The 27382-nt window shown below is 33.3% G+C and overlaps 1 protein-coding gene across 35 annotated transcripts in view; it reads left to right on the plus strand.

Moving 5' to 3' along the window:
- ADGRL2 (adhesion G protein-coupled receptor L2) overlaps positions 1-27382 on the plus strand; it is a 619232-nt gene that overhangs the window by 544299 nt on the left and 47551 nt on the right. For 34 of the 35 annotated variants that reach the window (XM_077905190.1, XM_077905191.1, XM_077905195.1 and 31 more), the window contains 2 exons: positions 17946-18055; positions 24430-25230. In XM_077905190.1, the coding sequence (XP_077761316.1) occupies positions 17946-18055; positions 24430-25230 (911 nt within the window). Of the gene's footprint in view, positions 1-17945; positions 18056-23093; positions 23501-24429; positions 25231-27382 lie in introns of those variants that run through there. The other variant, XM_077905186.1, reaches the window with a different exon arrangement.

Genomic DNA, 27382 nt, shown 5'->3' on the forward strand with positions numbered 1-27382 from the left:
ACCTTTAATTTGTGAAAATATTACTCTGTTTCTAAAATTGGATTTACCATGACGCTAATGAATCTTAAATGTCAGAGCCGTTCACTTGCACAGGCTCTTATAAGGCATTGTTAGGGCCCCTAGCAGTGTGCTCAAAGGGTCATCTGTTTTTGTAAAGTTTGCTGAAGTATGATATTTAAACACAATCTTTTAAGATTTTGATTTCATTCTCTGACTTCTTCTCTGTTACAGTTCCCCTCACTTATAGTCACTTAGGAGTAGCCAAGAGCTACTGGGATTCTGTTAAGTAGAGGTTCAGTTGGCAATAAATTCAGTTTGGATTTAGTGGGGTATTTTTATGTGGTTTTGCAGACACTCGTGTACAGTTTAGTTATTGCTGGCTATTCTGGTGAAGAAATGGTGTCTAGAATTACTCCTATTATTCATTATATTGCTTTACTGATTGTGACATAAATGTGCAAGGCCAGATGTCATATTACAATTTGAATGTGTCCTATGGCACCTGAAGTATGTGGCAAGTGGAGGAGAAATAATGTTTGAAATGTATGGAGCCAGAAGCTAGTCTGTGGAATCTTTTTAGTCATTAAATGTGTTAAATAGTAAGTAGAGGATTTGGTTCTCAGATATAACTAATCAAAACAAGAAGTTCTGTATATTCTTGGGGGAGTACATAGACAACATATCAGGTGCAGTACTTATTATTAAAAACAACATACTGATCCCCTCTTTTAATGAGTATCATATAAAATAGAATTTATCAGAATACCTGTATTTTGGGGGCATAGGCTGTAGCAGTTCAACAAACATGAGCACCTGTGTGACATTGTAGGCATACACTTTATGTATCCCAACTATCAGGAATAAATAAACAACAAATTTTGAGCAGCTGTTCTAGAGGATAACCAAAATTACGGAAAGTGACACTGTGAAATCATTATATATATGAGACAATGAGGATTTGTGATGAAAAAATTAGTAAGGAAAATATCATAAAGTAATGCCGGTAATTAATTTATTAAAATATCTTTCCAGTTTTTTTTTTGGATTTTGTTGCTTGTGATATTTGTTGGCTTTTAAAAATGTGTTGTTTGTTGTAATTTCTTTTTTTTTCCTAAATAATCATTCACTTTGGTACCTAGTTTTCTACTTTTTTTTCCTAAAGTGATACCCCTAAAATTTATAAGCTTTAGACCTCTCAGAACTTGAATCTGTCCCTACCATTTTTGTTTATAATGTTACGATTTTGAAAAATTGGCTGTGTTCTGCTCGACATTCATAGATTGATGTATACATTTCAAGACATTTCAGTTGTATCTTTTTAATTTTATTTCATTGGGTCTCCATTATAGTCTAAGGATTTAGAATTTGGGATGAGAATGTGAAAAAATTAAAAATTTAACAAACCAGTTTATTAAGGGGCACTAATTAAGTAGATAAGATAACAAAACATTCATTTATTCATTAAAGATTTAAGATAAAAAACCCATTTTCACAGTTTAGTTAAATAAATGCTTTGTTTAAAACCTTTCTATTATGATGTAGGCTAAACTAAGGGAGTTTTTGAACTGAATGAGGTTTAAACAAATTTTTAAGGAATTGTACTAATGGGTTTTGCTTTTACACTTTTCTCCCATTCACTCTGTTCCCCATTTTTGCAAGTTTCCTTCACCCTAACCCCACAGGCCTGTTACATCCTTTATATGAAGAAAAAAATAGTATTTTTAAGTTACTTCTCTTTAGTAATCACTTGTGGGTTTCTATAAAATTCATAATCAAAAAATGTGTTAGAAAATCAAACCTTTTTCCCCCCATTATTATTCTTGGAAGTAGCCAAAACAATGCAGCAAGAAGAAGCAAGAGAAAGGACTCCAGTTTTTCTAGGATATGTCATATTTGGTATTTTTTCCATACATTAAATTATGACCCAGTCCTAAGATGTTCTCATTGTTAATTCATGGATTTCTGCATATATAATTTAAAAGAATGTTTGTAAGTAACTTTTGAAATCTATTTGTGGGTTGTTAGGTGAATGAGAATATGCTATTTGAAAATGTATATAAACAGGTATGTTAGACAGAAAGATAAATAATGGTCATTACAAATACATTATCTGATAAGTTGATTTGGGACCTTTATATGTGCATTGCCATTTATTTCAACCCTTGACGAGTAGACCTTTATTAAGCTGTGATGATTACTGAATATGAAATGTAACCAAGATTATTTTTTATTCAAATATAATTTAAATATTCATCAAAGAGAAGTTATGCTTGAGACTGACAGAGACTATTAACATCAAAAAATATAATTAACTGCATTGGGTATCATGAAGCAGAGTTAGCCAAATAGCCGAGAGGTCTAATTGCTCTAGAGTTTGAGAAGCAATGGTTTTATTTTATGCGGTAGCTGTGGAATTAATAGTAATGTGGTTGCCTATGTGGGCCAATTAAAAGCTGCCTGTTAAGGTTCATTGCTCTATAGGAAACCCATTGAATATCGCTTAGTAAACAGGATTGACATGTCCGTGTGTACACGAAGATGAAATACAATAAAATCTGTGAGAATGAGTAGTATCATTAAAAGAACTGTTTTTGAAAACAGTTCATTAAACTCTTTACAATTACAGTGTGGTAGTGGATGTGGTGGTTTGCCCTCAGAGTCCCCATTCAGGACCAGGCACTCTTTTCCCCAGCCGCCAGAGGAGTTGCCTGCTGATGGGCTCCCAGTGAGTCCCGGCCCAGGACTGCCATGGGCTGACAGGATCTTAAACCTTCTCCCCAGTGGCAGCCCTCACTGAATGCCACAGTACAAAGGCTTGGCCTCCTCATCCTTTGCTTCATTTTGGGACAGCTCTGAAGGGCCCTCCCAACTCCAGAGCTCCCTCTCTGAGGAATTTGCAGAGCCTTTGTTGCAACCACATTAAACTTCTCCCCAATTCTGCTTCCCTGATAGTTCCGAGAGCTCTGTAAGCCTCCCAGAAATACCTGCCTCAGACTCTGCTTCCCATGTTACCTAACCTAAGAAAGGTCCTAATAATAAATATAAAACAAGTCCTGTCCGTGGTACTGGTTACATACATTGTAGGACTCTGGCAATTAAAAACTAAAACCGCCCTCCACCCTTCCCCCCAGTTGCCCAACTCAGGTCTACAGATGGCATTTTATCTTTGTCATGTGATCCTTTTCCTTTAATAAAGGTAATATTCTGACCTTTGTGGTGCTATTATGCTGTTTAGCTGAATAGGAAAAGAAAGCACTCCTGATTGAATCCAAAAGATTTTGCTCTGCCCAGGCTGTAGAGATTTAAAAGCAGGCCGACATTCTCATGGCATTTTGACATTAATGAGGTTGTTGAAATGGAAAAGTTGAAGGGTCAAAGATGAGAACAGTAGCAAGCTCTTCTACTGTTTCTTTTTCTTAATAATGATATATCAAATACACTTAATAAATTGACTGTGATTCCTAACATAAAATATGTAATATTATGTGCTGTGAATGTAGTGCTTTAAGGATTAGAATACTTTTGTGCAAATAAAAATAATTCTAACACTCTAGCTTTTATAACTTATGCAACATAGGGACACCAGGGTGGCTCAGTGGTTGAGTGTCTGTCTTTGGCTCAGGTCATGATCCCGGGATCCTGGGATCGAGTCCCGCATCGGGCTCCCCACAGGGAGCCTGCTTCTCCCTCTGCCTGTGTCTTTGCCTCTCTCTCTCTGTCTTTCATGAATAAATAAATAAATCTTTAAAAATAAATAAATAATGGAACCTCAAATGTAGTTTATTAAATTAAGATAATATTACATTTATTTATAACTTTTATAAGATCTGTAAAAAATTTAAAACAGCTTCATAGATCTTAATATGTATAATGTAATAAGGTATACATTGTCTTTAATTCTTTAATCTGCAGTGATAAGAGATGTTTTCCTAGTCATTCATTATTTAATATGCTTACCCTGTTTATATCTGTGGCCTAAGACTGCATGTCAGCTTTCAGAGGAGTAATGTTGCTGCTTCATAGCACACAGCCCTGTACTCCCAAGCCTGTACATGGTGTTAGTGGTATTAAAAGCTCTTGAGTCTAACATTTTATAGGTCACGATGAACTGAGCCTTTCAGACAAGTTACTGATATGAAGCTAATTCGGGCTAGGAATATAACATGGAATGGAAGCCTCTACCTTCATTGTAGTTTTTTTTTAAAAAAACTTACACAAACCATATAAATAAGCTAAGTTTTGATTTGGTTTTTGTCATGTGGGTATAGAACTATGCTTGACTTATGAAAATTAGATTTTATCTTTCATTTATTGATTTATGCTCCTAAATAATTACTCAGCTATATGATGTACAAGCGAATGTGCCAAACACTGTAAAGGTATTTATGAACCAACTGGCAAGAATAGGTCTTTGCAAGTCTACAGACTGATATTTATGTAGTTAATTGTAGAATAAGGCACAGCCTTGTGCACTGCATGTTTCCACAGATTCTTAAAAAGGCATGAGCCCCTCAAAGATACAGTTTGGTGAAGAAGATGAGATGTGAAAAAAAAAAAAAGAGATGAGATATGTACAGAAATAAGTATGGTACCAAGTCTCTCAGCACAATAAACTTTTAAAAACTGATGGAGAAGGGAAAGTGATGAGCAATGTCCTGGGAAGATGTACTATAATGTTGAGGGAATGCTGAGTAGGTCTGTTAGGGGAGTGATTCAACTTCTGACCTCACCCTTTCAAACTTTCTATACCATGAAGCCTCTCATCAGCTTTCTTCTTCCTTTTGGGCACTATAAATTCTTTTCTTGTACTTAGGCTAAGGAAGAAAGGATCTTTCAAAAATTGCGTTCTTTCTATTTCTCAAAATTATGGAATAGCTCCATAAAATAAATTTTAAAAATTATTTTTAGCCCTATAATGTGAATATGGAAAATAACACTAGAGCTTTAGGTGCTATAAATTAATTCTGAAACAATGAGTTCACCCTTTTTATAGCAGAGAACTGTAATACATAACTTCATATCCATTTGTTCATTTTCTTCTGCATAGATATTGTTTGGATGTGGTATATTTAGAATATTACTCTGCTTTTAAAATTACAGATAATTCTACACCTAGAATAAAACAGCGTATGTCTTACATTGCTGTTTCTAGTGCTAGAATCACAGGTGGATACAAAATTTTCATTTCCTCTCTCCTGCCCTCCCTCCTCCCTCTCTGTTTTCCTTCCTGTTTGTCTATCTATTTATCAATCTGTCACCTGTCTATTTTTAGATAATTTCTCGCCTTTGAGACTGAGATGCAGCAAGAGGACACTTCCCGTGATCTGTACTTTTTTTTAAAAAAAGAGCACTTTGAGTTAATATGCTGAAGACCGAATGCTTATGAGTAGGTGTACAGTTATCGAGAATGCCATGAGCAATGCCTTGTTGCTTTCTTATCAGCTACTTCCTGCTGTCAGCTTGGCACTTATTTCAATAGAAAAGGATTTGCATCAAATGTAATGCCTTATTATATACAGCTAACATGGGGTTTTTAATTGTGCAAACACATGAGACTCCTGCAGTGATAGTCAATTTGATAAAAGGATTAGATTATGAATATTTTGTCATGATTAAAGATTACTTCTGATTTATCATAAGTAAGCCAGTGAAATTTGCCATATTATTTATCAGTCAGGTGAGACTCCATTAATTTTGAGAGTGTATGAACCACACAGTATCCACCTCTTTATAAAGAGTCTCTAATGAATTTGATTATTTATATTCAGATTATAGGTATTAAGGATTGTTTTTAGCCTTCAACACCTGCTCTACTGCTAAGAGTATCCCAAGAGTCTATGGTTCCAGCTTTTTATCTTTATTGTTTTTCGTCTCTTGTCTTACAGAACAGTTAGGTAAGCATGTATACAAAATTTCCACAGTTGTTATTAAAGAAATGACAACTGGTATGTATCAACAAGACATTTTGAATCATCCCTTATTTTAAAAAAAAACACTTAATGGAATAATAGAAGAATGAGAATTCTGATTTAGAAAGTATTTATTGAGTGAGTACTTTTTGCCATAAATAAAACTAGGCATTCTGATGGATTTAAAAGAAGCTTAACAACATCTAACTGGAGAGGTAAGACTAGGCTCTAGAAACAACTAAAGGCATTGAATGAGACCTGATAGAAATAAGTGCCCGGCACTCTTAGGGATATTTGGAAAAGAATGTAAACAAAAACATAAGGAGTTACCTAGTTAATTCTAAACATGGAACATACTTGCTGAGTTAAATAAAAATTAAGATGCAAAATATACAAGAGATGAGCCACAAAGCAGAATATGATTAATTGCCAAATTAGTTATATAGACAATTCCTGCTGTAGGGAAAGGAGACAAAGATCACTTCAGGTTCCATTAATCAAGGATGAATATAATACTATTTGGCCGGCGTAGTTTATGTGTTGTCTTTCTCTATACCTCCTCCTTAGCTGATGCGTGTGCCTCCCTCACACCTAAGTACACGACAGTGAGTTGCATGGAGGGCATCACTGTAAGATGGAAAACAGTTCAGCAAACTGTAGCCTACTGTCCTCAGCTCTAAAAATGTTCTACCTCAGACACTTAAGTTCCTTCAGATGGTCTTTCTCTTAAGAAAGAAAAAGTTCAAGAAATATAGATAGTAATTTCTGTAAGAATTCTGTTCTGATGCATTTTCTAGATGGGAAATCTTACAGCTTAAGGAAAACACAGACAACAATTTTTATGGGGTGCAAAATTAAAACTAGATAATTAACAGAAACATATTCATAACTTTCAGAATAATTATGTGGCACTTAGTTTTTGGAATGAGAGTGCTTTTCACTTTCTTGACCCTTTGTGGAAATATTAACTCTGCATATTTTCCTGTTCCAACATTATTAATTCAACTCATATTATTAAGACACTGCTCATTCATACTTTTGCATCCCTTTTTACACAAGGCATTCCTATATGTTTGTTTATGAACTAAATTGCTTATTTTACTACCAAAATATTTCATAAGTTACATGAGGAAAATAAATTACTTAAAAGCTATATAAGAAAAGTTTATTTAGGTGAAAATGTTTAATGAGAAAATAGTAATGAAAGATGTAAGAGATTCTATGTCAAAAGAATTCACTTCAGCTAAAGAAAAACAGTGCTTTTTTGACTAGAGATGAAAGAAAAAAAAATCCAGGCACTTACAGAATATAGTCATTTTAATAAAAAATGAGAATTTCTCCTGAGTCAGTTAAATACGTCAGCAAAAAGTTGTATTTAGTCTTAAGTTTTGAGTAGATAGAAATTTTTTTAAAGCCTTTCTATCAAGTCTTACGATTTTGTTTGCTTGCACTTTGATTTGTATAGGAGTTCTGTGAACATTTGTTGCTGTGCTGTTATCAAAGTGAGGTCTGTAAAAGCAGAAATTATATTAGCTGTCAATTAGACTATACTTGTTTGTTTCGTATGCAGAGATTTATAATACTGACCAAATGATGCCCCATCAAATATTTGGGGAGGCAGAAAAATACATTTATGACATAATTTACTTGTTTTTCAAAATCATAACTGAACCAAGGGAGTAATCTTTTAGGGGAATTTAAAATTGCAGTGACAAAAATCTAGTTTACTCAGTGTTGTCCTCTAAAACTCCTTTTAGTTGCAGGTTCTTTTGCATTATTTCAAACTCTAATCCTCTGAGCGGGTAATTAACGGACCAGAAAAGCCATTTGTGAAAAAGAAGAGCCATAAGGGTGGAAATATTTCTTCACCGAATGATCTCTAAGAAGTAAATAATTACAAAAGAAAAAGATTTGGGATGACCAATCTAAATCTGAGGATAATTAGAAGGAATAGAGTATGAAAATCGAAATGCTTGGCATGTACAACAATTCTCATATCATAACAAGACTAATTAAATATTTAGAAACCAAAAATCCCCTCACAATTTGAAGAAAAATAACCCACGACAAAAGGGTCTGCAACTTTGCAGATAATTAGCAAGGGTTATAGGAAGGAAAAACATCACAGATTGGCTCCAAGGCTCTGCAAGGTCATGTCTTATTACGCTGTGTCTTTTATATGGTCTGGTAACAAGTTTCTTGCTAATTTAATCTAACTGGGGCATCCCATAGCGATTTCCCATTTCCCTTGTTAAAAATGTGATAGTTTCTGCAAGTGCAAACTGTAGTAGGTTAACATTTTTATAAATAATTGTTCTTAATTGATACAGGTCATAATAATTTTTTGAATTATTAAAAGCAGAGGTCTTGAAAATTCGGATATAGAGGAGATATTTTTTAAGTATTTCAAAATTTTATAGTTTTAATCCCCACTTAAATTATCTTATTCCTTTCATTAAGTAGTTAGACCTGATGACCCTGTGAATGAAACTTAGTCTCAGTGGCATGCTTTGTAAATAAATACTTCTTATTTTGCTAATAAAAGCAAGCACATTTATGTTGAATGTGCATTTCTGCAAACAAGAGATTTTGCACTGGATTAATAAGGCTCTGAGTGAGTCAAGCCTAATTTGCATTAAACTGACCCCAAGGTCCAGTAAAAACTGCAAGGAATTTCAAAGGTTTCTAAAACATAGTATGTTGTTTTTAGCAAATCAGCATTGCCATTTCTAATGCTTATTTTAGTAATTAATGTGGAATTTGGGGGGATTATTAAGTTTCTAAGATGCGAATTTAACTGCAAATATTAAAGTATGAAACTGTCAGGTTATAATTCCTAACATAGTATTTTATTCAGACACAAAATGATTATGGAAGGTATCACTTTTTTGTTATTCCTGTTTTTCTCATGCCGAAAAATGGAATGACAGTATTTTGAATGTGGGCTTACACGGGATTTTACTGTGAAAGCTTTTGTTGACTTGCCGTAGGTTACCTGATATTTATTTTGGCTTTCTATTTCTGTTACATAGTGTACACTTTTTCAGTCAAATAAGTTTACGTTTATATATTGATAGTACAGAAGGAAATTTTTATATTTTTACTTATGATTGTTTAATAAATTGTCTTTTTCTTTCAAATACATCTGCAAGTATTTAATCACAGTTGCATTTTTTTTTTTTTTGGTATCAGGATTGTCTTTAAAAATTTTAAAAACACCAGCATATAGGAAACTGAATGAAATAGGAATTGTTATTTTTTCCAAATTGTGTATCCATGCCATGTACCAATATTCAAGCATATTTTCCTAGAGATTCTAATAACTTTATTTCTATAATTCAGCTTTATGTCACTGATTTCAAAATACTTCAACACATATTCTGTAACGTTTTGAGTATAATATCTTAACATGCCTAAAGAATTAAATACTTTGTGATGGATTGAAATCTTCTAGAATACACAAATTATTAAATAAATTATGAGAACATAGTTATGTGACAAATGGGAACATTACTATAGAATACCTCTTCTTTTTCCATAATAATTACACACCATTTAGCTTCCTAATGTTATGTTTACCTAGCAATTAGTTAGGCTCACAAATCATCATTAATAAATATTTAAAGAAAACGGGACCCACTTTTCTTAGCTCTACAGAATAGAAGTTCAGATGCTAAATGAGTATTGTACAATAAAAAATAAGACTTTTGATGCAATAATTCAGTTTCCCTTTTCGATTTGTGAGAATGATTGTCAACTTTTATCTTGGAAGATAACTTCTTTTTCTACACTCAGTTTATTTGAATTGCTTTTCTTGAGTAAACCTATTCACATTAGAGCTATTCATATTCTAAGGTCATCTGCTGTGTTTGTAAAAATTTATTCTAAATTTGGACTCAAGGTCAAGGGTTCTAGTGCCTAGAGTACTATTCCTTCGTTTCTTGGTCATTTGGAACGGTCAGTGTATGCAATGATCTGGAAGTTTAAAGGGTACTTTTTTTCCTCTGCCTTTAAATAGTCTGTCTCCTAAGTGCTGTATCATTGGCTTTCATGATACAAAATTATGTCCAAATTGACAGAATTCTCTGAGAATCAGGTACAGCTGATTGAAGCAGAATTGGATGTCTGGTATTTATTTTCTACTACCTGTGTTTATTTATAAACAGAAATAGCCAGGCTAACCATTCATCATTATTTCATTCATTCAAAAACAATTACTAAATTTCTGTTATGTGTCAGGCATACAGTCACCTCCAGTAAAAATGTAAAAACTGTTTTTTTCTTTTGTTTCTTCTTATGTTTTACCCTTTGTAGTAACATTTCTAATTTTTTTAAATACGTGTGTACTAAAGTACAATAAAATTTATGTGTAGACATATAATAGGTTTGTTTTTTGTTTTTAATAATTGAGACAAGGGAATGAATATCATTTCTATTTATTAATGAGAGAATGGATTCAGTTCCAGTAATTCCACTGTAGACATTGTGTCCATTTAGAAGAAATAATCTCCCATGTGGATGTGGTTTCAACTCTTCCAGGGTACTGTCCTCAATGTTCTGTTTACATATGGCACTGTGGAAAGGTGTGTCATTACATGATACCTGGTACCTTGAGAGCATTTATCTTGTCTCCAAAAAGCAGTTTTAACTAAGGTAGAAGATTAGGCAGGAAAGAAAACAGACATATTATTGCTCATATTTTATAATTGAATTTTTAAAATAACAGATGCCATAAAGAGACTGATACTGTTGAAGCAATCTTCACTGAACCTACAGGCTCAATAAAGAATTGTACTAATTCTAGAGGGTGACTCCAAATTTCAGCAAACATTAATTTTTAGTTTCTGTCATGATATACTGAGCTTTTCTGTTGAATGCTGGAGTATTTGTTCAAGTCGGTAGATTTTGCATTTTTAATCTTCCTTAGAACTGTGGTGAATAATGGCCCCTGGCAGGAGATAATGAAATTTTCTTAATTTATATTTTCAAGCAGAAGCTTCAATTGAAAATGGCATCCTATGGCCTGGAGACATAGCTCTAGTGCAAGTTTCAGGGGAGATGCAATAATAATGCAGTGCCATCGAGACAGGGAATGATGGGACAGTGAAGAAGTAATTTAAGGAAGAAAAGAGAATGTACCAAAGCTTTATTGTAGCATATCTAATGATCTGCTGAAGATTCCCAATGGTTTTTGGAGCATGACTGGAGAAACTAATGTTATCTTGCCAAAACAGAAGCCCCTGCTTAATCAGCAGAACAAGACTATTGATTAAAACACCTCTCACAATAGATTACACATGGAATCTCATCTCCATACTTTGCACTTGGTAAAGTGTAATAATGAGCATAAGATAATCAAAAGAAGAGTAAAAGCAATTTGTTGGGCATTGTACAATTCAAGATTAGGGTTGGAAAGGAAACAAATTTACATGAATAGTTAGCCTATTTTTAAAGCTGTACGCAGGAAGTCATACGCACAGTAAGGGAACTACCCTGGAACAATAAAATGTGTTTTGCCCCTTTAAAGTTTGCAAATCTGTGTCCATCTTATATAAGGGAGTTCTTATAGTTATTGATGTTTTTGGTAATTCATATTTGTTGAGGCATTGTGCAAAGAGTTTGCCTGCATTATCCGATCTAACCTTAAAGACAAACTTCTATGGAAGGATGTAAGGTTTAATACATTGCTATGGGCGCAGAGTTAAGGAAGCAAACTGGAACTAAAATCTCAGCTTTTTCAGATCCTAAAGCCTCTGCTTTTAAACACTAATCTTCCCCAATGATTTTGCTTCTGAACAGAGTCAAATGATGTGCTATGTTGTTGATTTTTATACAGTTTGTTCTCAGATTATAAGTAATGTGTGCATTGAGCCTTCTTTCATTTAGTTTTAAAAGATTAAGAAAAAGCAACATATCAATAGTTTGTTTGCATTATTAACATTTCACTTGTGATGAATCAATACTGTCCCCAAAATAAAAGATAATGTTTCTTCAAAGTACTGCTGATTTGTGCAAGACAATTTCTAAGGTAATTTCCATATACGTATGTAAATTAATGATAATACACATTTATAAAATGCCTTTTCATCAATTACACATTTTTGTTGGCAACATTTAACCTAATTTCAAAAATGATTGTGGATGCCTTAAAAATTGGTATTGAAACCTGGCAATATAGATTACATCTGGAAGATGAAATACACAATTTTAATACTTTTAAGTTTTACCATATGCTAATTGCGATGGTTAAGAGATTCATTATTTTGTAAAGCATTTTTCTTTTACATATTATGCACAAACCTAGACAATATCACGGACTTTAAACATTATATTCTAAATTTCGCTGCCAAATATATTGACATTCCCTTATGCATAGGAAGTAAACTAATAGGCATTAATCTCCAAAATTATGCAATTTTGCTTTCTTCAGCTTTTGAGATGTGCATTTGGCTTCATTCCTAAATAGAATTTTTTTTCCATTTAGAGTAGAAAGACTTGCAGGAATGAATTTTAAACTAATTTTTTAAATTCAGGCTTTTTTGCTCCATTTAAAGCAGCTTTATGACCTGTAAAGTAGGATTTAGGATTTTCTTCATTGTAGATGATGGGGCTTATGATTAAAATGCAAGTTTTATGAATATTAATGTCAGAAATAATACTTTTCTTCTGGTGTTTGAATTTGATAATGTTACCAAGCATTTATTATTGGATTTATTTTAGTTAATATGTGGAACTCTCAGGATGAATGTTGTACTCTGTGTATTTTAGATTAGTTAGGGAATTAGAAGAAAAAATATTTTAAAATGATAATCAGAAAATTGCAAACTAAAATAATGTATAGAACTAATACATCGATGATATTTTTGATAGTGGTTTTGACAGAGTGATATGAAATAATTAGCCTTTTGTCTATATATGCCAACTTGGGAAATACATTTAAATATTTAAAAAATGATTAAATGCTTGGAATTTGAGACTGAATGCTTATTAGATATTTCTACATTTATTTACCAGGTGGTGTTAAATCATATATTATACCCTCTGTTGCTTAGACCTTATTTGCAAGAGCTACCTTTATGCCCTTGAGTTCTAAAAATGATATATTTTCTTCCTGTAGATGAGCCACTTTATTAAAATTTATTTTAAGAAAGAAGTCGAAGGTCGAATATAGAAAAGTTGGCAGTGATTACAGTGAATCTTTTTTGTTATTGTTTTTAATGACATCCTCCTAGAAGACATGGTGCATTTTATAGATTGTCAAAAATTATTATTCCCAGATTTATTTAGTGTTAGAAATTTTCATTAGCTAGCCAAAATTTAGGAAAAGATTATATTTTCCTTCTGTTGTTAAAAATGGCATACATGCAATGTATACATGTGCTTAGAAACTGTACTTATTTATACCCTTCATGTTAGGAATTTATAAATAACTAGTCGGCTGAAAATTAGAGCAACTAAAACTCTTGATTCTTGTGATTAAAATTAGAATTAGAGAAGAAGACATGTTAACATTGTAAGTTCTATTAGCTTGGTGCATAAATTGTACCAATGGCGTAATGATTTTGTTTCATTTGTATTTTATTAAGGGTTATAGAGCAAAAAGTATGTGTTTCCATATATACTTATTCTTTACTAAAATATCTAAACATGTTTTCTTTTAACCTTGTGGTTCTCATACATCAGAATCATATGCAGATTGCTGGTTGGTTATTTGCCTCCAAAATTCCTAAGTCGGTTGATTTGGGATGGGACCTGAGCATGCATTTCTAACAACTTCCCAACTGATGCTGGTGCTACTGGTTCTGAGGACCATATTTTGAGAATCAGTGCTTTGACTATCCTGATTCATCTGTGCGTCTTTACAAATATAAAATAAAGTAAGATTAGTTTTTTAAAGTTTGAAGTGTTTAGAATATATTTAGTATTCATTTTTTTTTGTGACAGTAATTGTGTTCCCTTCGAGTTGCTATTAAAAATCGATCTAAAGATGTCACAGTTGGTTATGTGTCTGCTTTCTTCTCAGATCATGATCTCAGGGTCCTGGGATCAAGCCTTGCTCTGGGCTTCCTGCTCAATAGGGAATCTGCTTCTCTCTTCTGCTTCCTCTCCTCTGCCCCTCCCTTCTGCTCATGCTCTCTCTACCTTAATTAAATGAATGTTCTCTCTCTCTTAAATGAATGAGTGAGTGAGTGAGTGAATGAATGAATGAATGAATAAATAAATAAATAAATAAACTCTTTTAAAAAATAAAAATAAATAGAAATCTATTTTATTTCTATTTATTAGAATAGACACCAGGGGCACCTGGATGTCTAGCGGGCTAAGCATCTGACTCTTGATTTTGGCCGTGGTCTTGATACGTATCCGGGTCTGCAGTGGGTCCTGGAGATTCCTCTACCTCTGCCCTTTCCCCCACTCCCTCTCTAAATTAATTAATTAAGTAATTAGATAAAACCCACCTATTTTTTTAAAATCTTATTCTTCTGTTTTGTCTCATTCGTACTTAATTTTTATGCTTAACATTTAAGAAAATTGTAGATTTTTAACAATGAATCCACATAATATTACCAAAACGTACAGTTGTTAATAGAAGCTATACCTTTACTGATAAATCTTTGTCTCTGGGGGAAGTGGGGGAAAATCATTCCAGGAACTATGTCCAGGACTAAGAATATGAGCAACTAAATTCCTTTCTTTTCTTGGTTTAATGGTACCTTTTCATTCTCATTAGAATGAAAACTTGAAGCAGAGCAGTTGGTGAGAATTTACTTTGCTTCTGTAGCTAATTGCTTTCTCTTTCCCTATCTTCAATAGCAGTTTACAGTTTTACTAACAGTATCCTGATTAAGGTATTTTCAGATTTTTGTCAGTCATAACAGCTCACATTTGGTATTTTTTTCCCCGAGTGTTCCCACACTTACTGAATTTGAAAACATAAGGCTCCCACTTCATTCATAAATGAATGTACATAATTGTATTTTATTTTTATCATTTGGTCCTCCTAAAGCTTAGATATTCTTTCCCATGAAGCAAGGTAACAGTGTGAAAATCTGACAGTCTTCTACTTCTCACAGTTGCATTCCTCTTCTTGCTGACCCTTTCCTGTTTTAGCCCCCAAATACCAGTTTTTCTCAAGATTAGTTTCTAGTATTTCCAATTCATAAAAATGAACATTTTCAACATCTTGAGAAGCTATGAATTCTAGAAATCTATATAATTTTATTTTAAGAAATTCTGTTAAGTCTCCTTGCCTCCATTTTACTTAAGAATATAGCCCTATAACACTTTTTTCTCTTATTTTGTGCAATGTGATTATTAAAAGAAATAAAATTATATGGTTGATATAAATTATGGTAATTGCTTTTAACATTAATTTGAACTTGTAGTTGTGGTCAGATGACTAGTGCAAAAAAAGTGCAGAAAAAGTAAATATGAGCAATTACTTTTCATTTTATGGTGTCAGTCTCTTTTAAACAAAATGTAATGGAAGAAGAAATATTTATCCCTTGTATACTTCTTGCAAATATTCTGTAACATTGAAAAGCATAAAACAAAAGATATTTTTGATCCCATATAGCAGTCATATTTATTTATCTTATCATCTGGGGAAGATGGATAATTGTCAATATATTTTTTCTTTATTTTTAAAAAGGTTTATTGATTGATTTTAGAGAGAGAGAGAATGCATGCATGGGTTGGGGGGAGGGCAGAGGTAGAGGGGGAGAGAGAGATTATTAAGCAGATTCCACACTGAATGAGGAGCCCGACGTGGGGCACCATTTCATGACCCTGAAATCTCAACCTGAGCGAAAACCAAGAGTCAGAGGCTTAACTGACTATGTCACCCAGGTGCCTCAGTATATTCTTTGTTTTTTTTTTTAATTATAGAAATTCCCAAATCCTTTGAGCTACATCCTCCTTAACTTTGGTCCAGAATCCTTCACAGTCTTGGTCCATTTCAACCTTGAGCACCACCCCCTTACTCTTGTCATGTTTTCCCAGAAACATGACAGGGTTTTGTCAAGTGGCTATAAAATGTACACCAAGGGAGTATATATGTCTGACTAAAAGGAGTTTAGATTTGTTTGTTTCTGAAGGTGTGGGTGTGAGATAATGGGAAGATCCTTGCAGGTATAAATGAACATAAGGCAGGAAATAAAAGCACTTTATTTTTTGGTAAGGACCAGGCAGTGGTTTAGGATTCCTGGGAGATCAAGAAACTCTAACAAAATGGCAAACTCTCTCTCTCTTTTTTTTTTTTTTTTAATTTATTTTTTTTTGTTTTTTTGTTTTTGGCAAACTCTCTTATTGTAAAATTTAAGAAAGAAGAAAATGAAACAGTTGAAATACTTGATACTGATTTATTGACAAACTTTAAATTCATCTGCTATTTAAAATTTTAAGATAAAGAATTGGTTCTGTCACTCACATTAAAATAATTCATTTACACTAAGTGGAGAACCATTGGCAGATTTCTTCAAATGATTGAACTAGCTCAAGAAAAATACAGATAATGAGAGTAAAATATGATTTTGCATAAGAATGTGACACTGCACCACATTCATTGTTCATACTTTTGAAAATTATTTTGTATGGTATTTTTTAAATATATGGCATATAGTATTCTAGATAAATTGTGATAAAAGTTATCATTAGCTTAATATCTGTACAAGCAATATTATAGTTGATGTAATATTTAAGACTTTTGTTTGAGGTTTATTACATTTACCTGGGCCTATAAAGTTACCTGTCTGACCCTGTGGAAGTTTTCAGGTCTTGCTGCTCTTTAAAAATGAATCCACCTGGTTTGAGTTGAAATGGCTCCAACGTGCATGACTTAACATACCTACGCTCTCTAATGCAGGTCTCCTTCCTCTGTCCTTTAGTTACTCGTCGTGCTAAAAAAGAAAAGAATGAGCTGGTTTTTCATTCTTTATCTGCCATTTTATAGTCCAGTTATTTTATGCCCTATAGAATACCTGGTATTCAAATTGTTAAATAAATTTTATTATAATGCCCTTGTTCTGCTTGCTTTGCCTTCTTAATTTATATACTATCAGAAAATATAATAAAACCCTGCAAACATTACGTTCTGTTGAATGTAATCAAGGCAAATTATAAAGGGAAGTGGTTCTTGCCTTTATAAAGCTTATGAAAAGATCATTTTGAAAAATTCATAGAACTGAAATAAATATCAATTGCCTGAAATTCTACCTTAATCCTAATAATCCTGATGAATAAGTGACAACAGAAAAATGAGAAAATACTTGCAATAGTAATAAATAAGGACATTCTAAGCATCATGTTAGTGCCTTTCTTTTAACATTTTATTTCAGAGAGTATTAATTTAGAAGAATCTAGATTTTTGTCATGTCCTATTTGGTATAAACACATTGTGATCGGTGAACATAACAAGAGTAACAACAGTCTGAGACACGGTATGGGCCAGGCACTGTGCTAACTGCTTTAAATGTGTTCTATCATTTATCAAGCCAGAGCATGGAAGGTGTGATCTATTAGCTTCGAATCTGGTACAGAAGACTGTAGAAAGTCCCCGTCATACAAAACTTAACTCAAAACTGGATTTAACAACTAAACTTAAAAAACCTGGCTCCCTCCTTGTTATAATATGTTCTCAGAACTTCTAAGCCATTCAGTTTATGATTGTTTTTGCTCATGGTATCATTTTTAATTGTTATTTTTAATTCTTAACGTGGCAGGTATACTTTTATAGTACATGTTGAATATGCTAAAAATTACAATTAAATGTATAGTAGAATAATAGAGAATTGTTATTTTCTTTTTACTTTGAATTAAAAAGTAGTGTGGCCCATGATACAGAAGCATTGCAACATAAAATAGGATTTTTATAGCTCATTATTTGCCCAATAATGTGGAGCAACCTATTATGTCGAAATTTTTGTTTTACAATACTTAGTTGCTTAAAGAAAATATGAATCAGTTCTGTATTAAATTTCTTTATTGAAAACAAATAAACGGTTATGTTATACCAGTTTGATTTGTTTTGTTTTCTAGGTGCAACAATCGAACACAGTGTATAGTAGTTACTGGGTCAGATGTATTTCCTGATCCATGCCCTGGAACATACAAATATCTTGAAGTCCAATATGAATGTGTCCCTTACAGTAAGTATGAAGTTTGTGATTTTGACTTTCTCCAGCATTCCTCGTTGATGCTGAAAGACTACACATGTGAAAGAAGCATATGTTTATGGCCTACAAAACCATTATGCATGCAGAGCACTAACAGACTCGGGCCTCCAATTAGCTTCATGAAGTGTGGAAGGAAGCCATAGTGTGATGCTGGCCAAGTGTCTGTCTGTGTTCTTAAGTGTTTGGCTTTTAAGACTAGCGTTATTCCAGAAAACAAACTTGAATTAGCTATTCAGTAGGGCAGATAGAAATCTGTACTTTTGCCCAATACCAGTTGCTGACAAATTGGTTTGGCTCACAGTTTTCTAAAGAAGGAATTGACTTCGGTTTTAATCGTGAGCTACTTGAATGGCTACCTGCTGTTGTGGTAACCTTAGTGCCTGGTAAAAGCTACCATTGTAGTAACTGAGGCAAGTGCTTTCCTTTTTTTATTTCCTTGTCCTTACAGGAGCATTTCTTTACCAGATTCAGTGTTGAAATCTTACAGTAAATAAAATAGATGTAACAAAGTCTTGCATGTACTTCTGTTTTTAACTTGACAACATCCATTAGACCCTGTAGAGGGATATTTAAAATTCAGATGGAGTTTTCATCAGTAGTCTTTAGCTAATGCTCTGATTCTGTGTATTTTCCCTCCTAATCTCAGAATTCATACTGCTAAATTGTATTCGGCACTTTCAGTAGAAAAAAGCATTTTAGACAACCAAAAATTTCAGTATATTAGGTCATTTTTGTAAGCTAGTTTGTTTAATAGTGTTCTTGTCTTCTTTACTTTTTAAGTTGGAAAAAAAGATGTGTCCTGTAAACTTGATTCATGAGCATCTGAATTGAAAGTTCTTTAGCAGCGATTTTAATGATTTAAGAAAGTTTTGTACACTTCCCTCCTCAAAAAAAAAAAAAAAAAAAAAGGATTTAAACTAAATAATGAAATTGCCTTTTCCAGAACCCTGAAAGCTAGACTAGTTCTGATAGATTTATATGTCCCAACCATCAATATTTCTAAAACCCAAGGGGCTGAATTGATAGATATAGTATGTCCAATATGGTAGTAATACATTCTTATACATCCTGTGAAGGTGCGGTCTCTCTCTTCTCTGCCCACAGTTTTGATAAATTGGCTTTTTGTGGGTATCAGTTAAAGGCCAAACACAGATTATCTTTTCTTTTCATCCCTGCTCTGTGTTCCTGTGTTACTGTGAAATGGATGCTTTTTGTTTTCAGTATTTTCTATACCATTTGTAGGATTGGAAGCCTACTGAGTGCACTGATCTTTATATTATTTCTCTTGTGTGTAGTGTTGGTGGCTTACATAATCATTCTCCTGTGCCACTAGAGGAACGTTGCATTCTTTTGAGCTAACCAAAATTTTGTTCCGTAAAGTCGCTTACATTTGAATTTATCATGGTTTCTGTCCTCAAATTAGAAAAGGAATACAGCATCCATTCCCAAACAATGGAATCAGTCAGAGCTGCCAAGAATTGTCTTTCTGGAGCCAGTTCCTGTAACCTAGTCTATAGACCAAGAACAGTATTAAGCAAATATTATTTTCAGACTCTTGAGTTATTTCTTGCTCTGTCTTAGAAAGGAAAATGTGGATATCTTCTGGAACATCTAACTTTCAAAATTTTACTTTTTCAGTTCTCCAGAAGTATTGTATATTGTGCACTAAACTTGCAAATAGCTATACTCAGAGAAGTATTTGTTCTTTTTGGTTTTTGTCCTTAAAAAAAAAAAAAAAAAAAATAGTAATTAATTTGCTGTTACCTTTCTAGATGTTTGCACGAGGCAGAAATAAGTCTGGCTTTTTTTTTTTTTTTTCAAATTACTCCATGCTAAAGTGTAGAATTATGATTCCTATATACTGTACAGTAGTGACACACTATATATTGCATGATTTTCACTAATATTAAAATTTAATGCAAAAGGACCTTTTTAAATTGTTTGAATCTAGGTAGGATTGTATATTTCCTTATCTCTTTTCCTCATTTTCCACTCCTTTTGTTTCTTTATGTTTCTATTATACCCATCCCTTATACTTTCATTTTAAGCCTGTAACTTTCCCATTCTCCTTGTTTTAATAGTGTTTTTGTACTTTGAATCATTTGCATACCCCTTTTAAACTTTACGTAGTTGGCAAAAATTGCATTTATTATGTCTTTTACTGCCTGGCTTTATGCCAGATTCTATCCAAAGCAGATTCCCTAGGAATTTACAGATCTGAAACTATTTAAATTTCCTCAAGAAATTTCCCATGATTTTTGAAAATTTTATATTAAAGTCACTAAACAGAATTTATTAGAAATGTCATTGTTGGGATCCCTGGGTGGCGCAGCGGTTTGGCGCCTGCCTTTGGCCCAGGGCGCGATCCTGGAGACCCAGGATCGAATCCCACGTCAGGCTCCCGGTGCATGGAGCCTGCTTCTCCCTCTGCCTGTGTCTCTGCCTCTCTCTCTCTCTCTCTCTCTCTGTGTGACTATCATAAATAAATAAAAAATTAAAAAAAAAAAAAGAAATGTCATTGTTTGCTTTACTTTTTATGTTTATAGACAGGCACGTGTAATATTACATGTGATATTTATACCTACTCAGATAATGCCTGTGTCAAAAATGCATGTATCCTGGGGTTATCCTTTATCATTAACAGAGTGTTAGTAATTAATTGAATGTATGTGTGTTTAAAAGAGGCTGTAAAGATCTTCTAGGATAAAGGAAAATAATTATTAGAATTTTGTACCCTACAGACAAGATTTGGTTTTGACATTTGTGCCCTCTTTTTCAAATTATCATGAAATTATCCAAATTATACCAGAATTTTAGCTATAAGTTTTATTTGACGAGAAAAATAACTATAACTTTTGATTAAGTATCTTTAATGAATAAATGTAAGATTATTCAAAATGAAATAGTGTGTCACTTCAGATACAGAGTATGTAGGCTTAAGTGTCTTTGGGTCAGTTTCATGTCTTGCATATCCATGTGGTCCTCCACTGATGTTAGTGGGTCGTGTATTTATGTTTGGTCTATAGAATAGTAAATGTATTATTATGAATTAATTTACACAATCTTTTAAGACAAGTTGCAATATACATTTGGCATGTGATGAAGAATGCTAATTTCATTAATTTTATTGTATTTTTATATTCTTCGGGGTTGATGGAGTTTTGGCTGGTTTGACAGATCTCTGTCCTTTGGGTTTTCATAACAAATCATAATGTAAGGACTTTTGTTTTCAATATCCATATCTTATGTGATTTATCAGTCATCAAAGGTTTTGTTTAATTAGTTTTTATTTTTACATTTGGGTGTTACTTCTGTTTTCATCAGAACTATAAGTTATATATAATTTCTATTATTAGTATAAGTAATTAGTTAAATCACAAAGGCTTCTCTATTTAATATTTTGCTAAGCAAATTCACTGTCATTTTAGTGTATTTATAAAGCTTGGCCATTTTCAATCAATAGAAAACATATTTTACGCATTCTTTATTGAACTTAATTTTAAGTTCTATTTTAAATATGTAACATATTTTAAAATGTATTATTCCCATCCTTTACATTTAATTGATTTACTCAGCTCAGTGAAATCATCCTTTCCTGAAAATAAGAATACAGCTGTATATAAATACAGTCTGAGAAGTCACAACACTAATAATTTCTCTTATCCTCATTTTCCCACCACGCCCTTCCGTTATTGATTCTAAGCAGGTATAATATTGTTCTCCATTGAGGAAGTAGTTTCAGGACTACTGGTTTATAAAAAAGAACTGTTTCATATCAGTAACACTGAACTTCTTAGTTTTACTGGATATAGTCAGAATTACACATTATAGGGAAAAAGTATGTTTCCTGAAAGTGCTTAAATAGATGAAGTTGGATGGGGAGGTGGTGGCTTAATGCAGAAGGTTATATGCTATTCCTAGGGCAAAAATATTTGTACGATATTTCTCCCTGAGGTATTTCGGGAGGTCATTATTTAATCTTGATGAATTATTGTAATTTTTAAAAATTAATCAAGCTAAGACATCTTAATGAAATGTGCAACTACAGTATCTGAGTAATCAGTTTGGAGATAGAGGATTAGCACACCCTAATGCATTTTAATAAGGAAAGAGGGAGAATCACATACATTAATCTGGTCACTTTATGAAATTCAGGCAACATACTTCAAAGCCTACATATAATCTAAAATAGTGTTTTATGGTTTGTAATTATTAGAATTCTATTTACCAGCAAGAATCTTATATAGCACCCTTCCTAACTATATAATCCATTTCTTTAGACTTCTTGGAGGGAGGATTTTTTTTCTCATATAACTGTACTAATCAGGTTTGTTTTATGAAAGCATTTACCTTTTATGGGGTCTGTGGGGTCAAGGTATTTGCTTTGAATGCTTGGTATGATTGTCATTGCATGCCAGCTTGCTTTCTGTGTAAATTGATGATAGTTGACGATGTCATAATAAGCTAACCATAATTCTTTCTTCCTTTTTCTCCTTGCCTACTGTGCTTGCTTTTTCCTTGTATGTATTTTGCTTACTTTTTTTTAAAAAATAGACTTAATAGTACAAGTTTAAGATACGTAATAGAGGGAATTTAATAATAGTTTTATAATGTATATATAAACCTAAATAAGTAAATTTACTAATTCTTAATGAGGAAGAAAGGCACTATGTTACCCCATCATTCAAAATCCCTCTTGGGGTAGCAGAGGAGATTTATATATTTTCCTGCAAAGGAGGCATTTTTTTCTTATGATTAAGATGGATTTTTCTGGAAATTGAAAATAATTTTTAAAAATCGAAAAGTACTAAGATGCATAATTATAGATTTCTTCTTACATAAATATCTTTGGGAAAATGTTACAATATAACCATATTAATATACATTAAATTTGACCTAAGCTCCAAAATTGAGTTGTCATTTTTATTTTTTCCTGTTGTTATACTTACCTGATTTAAGTCAATTTAATATTGAGTTCATATAATAAGGTAGATGGGGTTGATACACTTATGCATGCATTTGTGTCTGTAGCATACATATATAAAGTAAAACTTGATAAAAATGCTGAGTGACTTTGGAAAGGCAAGAATATATATACCATGCATTAGTGAAGAGTTTCATTATTTATTCAGGTACGCTAAGTGAAGCAACATGCCAACATATTTGTATTGCCTCCTTAATCTACTAAAATGATTGATCCATGTTCTTTTATGTAACTTTAGAATCTTTCTCCTGCTAGGTTTTCCTGTTGTGTGTTTCTCTTTATCCAAAGTAGTACAGCTCTTATTCTTCCTATATTTAGCATCTATTACGAATTCAGTCTTAGACTAATAGTCAATTTATTTTAATCTTTTTTCTTTTTTCCTTGCACTTTTTCTGTTTTTCTTCCGATGCTTAAAATAGAAGTGGAGCAAAAAGGTAAATAACGTATACAGTCTGAACCCCAGCTCCCTGTTATGTGCCTTATGGATGTTACCTCCTCCCTTCCCTCCCCCGCAACACTCCTGACATTAAAATAATCAGCAGGATCTCATAAATGCACCTCATAAAGAAGTCAACTGTTTACAATGAAATTATATGACTGCTAAATCTGGTGATGGGGTAAAAATTCTGAAGTCGGCGAGGGGGAGCTGCTCCTTTCTGTGTTTCTTTTTCACCCTTTCTCTCTTTTTCTGACACCTTTGGATATTTTATTATTAAAGTGTCATCTTGCCTGGCTTCCAGAACCCTCTCCATAGCATGCCATGGTTACAGGGTCTCCTGGTCGTTTCATCACTGCTTTCCTTGTATTTACTTTTCTCTGTTCCTAGTTACATTTTCTGAGTATTTATGTTTCTTCAATCGAAGCACCTTTATTTTCAGTCTAACTTCTATAGAAGTTCTAAATAAGCCTTCACATTGGGTTTTCGTTTTATTTCCTTTATTTTGGTGTTTTGCTTTTGAGAGTTTATAAGTGGGCCGGGCGGGGGGAGGGGGGGAGGTACAGAGTTGAGACTAAAATAAAGTCCTTCGTACACTGTTATGCACAAAGCTCACAGTTTTAAAGTATAAATTACCAAAGCCTAAGATTAAAAACACATAGCAAAGATACACATTGTCACCTCAGTTATAAATGACCTTAAACTTAGGTTTGTATTTTTGAAAATAAACCCCAGCCACTTTCTATGCTGGTACATTGAGTATTGTAACTAGCGGAAAGAAGGGTAATACTTGCATTAAATTTTGGTAAAATCGAATGTTAATAAATCACATTTTTTTTCTCTTTGGATTTAAATCATTAAAACTTGTATTTGCCTGTTTAATTTTTTAACTTGGCTTAATTGTTGTCTTTTCTCTGTGACTGTTAGTTTTTGTGTGCCCTGGGACCTTGAAAGCAATTGTGGATTCACCATGTATATATGAAGCTGAACAAAAGGCAGGTGCTTGGTGCAAGGACCCTCTTCAGGCTGCAGATAAAATTTATTTCATGCCCTGGACCCCCTACCGTACTGATACTTTAATAGAATATGCTTCTTTAGAAGATTTCCAAAATAGTCGCCAAACAACAACATACAAACTTCCAAATCGAGTAGATGGTACTGGATTTGTGGTGTATGATGGTGCTGTCTTCTTTAACAAAGAGAGAACAAGAAACATTGTGAAATTTGACTTGAGGACTAGAATTAAGAGTGGAGAGGCCATAATTAACTATGCCAACTATCATGATACCTCACCTTATAGATGGGGAGGGAAAACTGATATTGACCTAGCAGTTGATGAAAATGGCTTATGGGTCATTTACGCCACTGAACAGAACAATGGAATGATCGTTATTAGCCAACTAAATCCATATACTCTTCGATTTGAAGCAACATGGGAGACTGTGTATGACAAACGTGCTGCCTCAAATGCTTTTATGATCTGCGGAGTCCTCTATGTGGTCAGGTCAGTGTATCAAGACAATGAGAGTGAAACAGGCAAGAATGCAATTGATTACATTTACAATACCCGATTAAACCGAGGAGAGTATGTAGATGTTCCCTTCCCCAACCAATACCAGTATATTGCTGCGGTGGATTACAATCCTAGAGATAACCAACTCTACGTGTGGAACAATAACTTCATTTTACGATATTCTCTGGAGTTTGGTCCACCTGATCCTGCCCAAGGTAAGAATGTTTGCTTGCTAATGCTTATGTCTTTTTGAATAACTTACTTTTAAAAGACTTGGAGGTTTTTCCCTGTCAGTGTTCTTTCCCCTTTTCAGAGTTGAAGCTCCAAGGATAATGTTACGGTACTTATGCTGTCACATAGTGTGTACATTTTAGCCTTACTTTGGCCTATTTGCCTTCTCTGAATTTTTTCATTTAAATGTTGACTTCAAATAATCGTAGCATCATTGGTCAGTTTGGTTCTTCATTGCTAAAAATGTAATACTAGCTACAAACTTGTTAGCTTTTTCTTTTTTTTCCCCCTACCTGACTTCTGAATTGATTACAATCTATATGCAGACCTTTTAACTTCTTGGCGCCAGTGGTTAAGGGAAATGTGTGTTCGGAAGTCCCAGGAGAATCGCTAGGCTTGATGTACAATGTCAGGCATAAGTGTTCTGAAGTTTGGGGATCTGCTCTCTGGGTAGGAGAGGGAGTCATCCAACATCTTCCTGGTAAAATTACACATTTTTATTTCCTGATAAATTAGTGATGGTTTTAAAGTAAGTATTTCTGTGACTTTAACTGTCACGCATAGACTAAGCATTAAATGATCCCAAGTGATGATTTATGAAGATGGATCAGCTAACATTTTTGATTTGTGTTCTCTTTAGGTATCTTTATGGAGGATCATTACTTTAGAAAGTAATGTAAAATCTTTGGAAATATGTTTTAGTTGGTCAAGTGAATTCAGTTCTGTGGGAAACAATTTTTGAGGGTAAATTACATGAATATTTCATTACAACAAAATGACCTCATACTCATGATAAAAGTAACCTATTCATATATTGTTATAGAGCTTCAACTAATTATAAGTCTTTTCTATTTGAACAGTAATATTTGTGTTTTAAAGATCTGAATATTTCAGTTTACTGAGTTAATTGGAATTTCTGATTATTGAGTTACTTCAGAATTTTAGGAACCAGAAAGTCCTTTGGAGTGATTAAATCAGTGTCTTCAACAAGGTGAAAAAGAAGTTAGTATCTTTTTCTGTTAAAGCAATACATACACTCTACAGCAGATTCCCCACACGGAAGCTGATGGGAGACTTGATCCCAGGACCCCAGGATCACGACCTGAGCCAAAGGCAGATGCTCAACCACTGAGCCAGCCGGTGTCCCTATGCTCTCTTTAGAGAGGGAGAAGGTGAAAGGAAAAACAGAGCTCATTTAGAGAAATGAAGCAACTGAACCATGTAGAGATCCCATAAGGCTAAAAATTCAAAGAAAAATAAAAAGATGTATTTGAAAACCATGATTGGGGCTAAGAAATTATATACTTGCCCTGTTAGGAAGGAAAAGGCTTGGGTTTATAAGTGAGGAAAAGTATGGGAACCTAATACACCATGAAACAGTCCACAGTGAAAAACAAAAGGAATCATAATTTTATAGCACAATGTATACCTTAGTAACGTACGTGGTAGTAAATCTGGTATTTAAGACTAAATTACAGCCAAACCAGTCAGTCATTGTTTTATGACGGCTGAAAACCTGAATTCTCTGATTGCTCTGTCCTATCAGTTTTGTGGGTCTCACTTCTGAAAAGCTGACAGTGGCTTATTGATTTGACCTAAATTGATGGGCCAGCATAGTTTTGCGAGACCTCAACTACATGCGTATAGATATCAGCACGTATCTTGGATGAGACAGGATCTCTAAAAGCAGATAAAGATAAATTACAAGAGAGTTAAAAGACATTATATAGCTCAAAAAACAGCAAGGGAAATTTTAGGTAATATAAAACTTTTTTATCACTAAGGGCTTAATAAGGGGCCAATTTGAATTTTTACTTTTCTGGGAATATTTAGGGATGGCTAACTATATTGGATAACAAAACACAGTTGCAAGAACACAACTACCAAATATGCATGAGTTTCCCATTTTCAAAGCTGATAACTGCTCTTTCCAAAAATATCTACATTATCAAAGACTTTTTCATCTGAAATGGATCAAATTATTTGCTTAGAATATAAACCACACATGGAAAATGACATTATTACTCATCTTGTATTCACAAAGTACTTTGTGACAAGTAGATGGGGCCATGATTCTTTGTTGAATTGAATCTGTACTCAATTTATTCTCACAATACTTTAGTGTTGTCTGATATG

The sequence above is a fragment of the Canis aureus genome, chromosome 8, assembly GCF_053574225.1.
Source record: "Canis aureus isolate CA01 chromosome 8, VMU_Caureus_v.1.0, whole genome shotgun sequence".
In the NCBI taxonomy this organism is placed as follows: domain Eukaryota; kingdom Metazoa; phylum Chordata; class Mammalia; order Carnivora; family Canidae; genus Canis; species Canis aureus.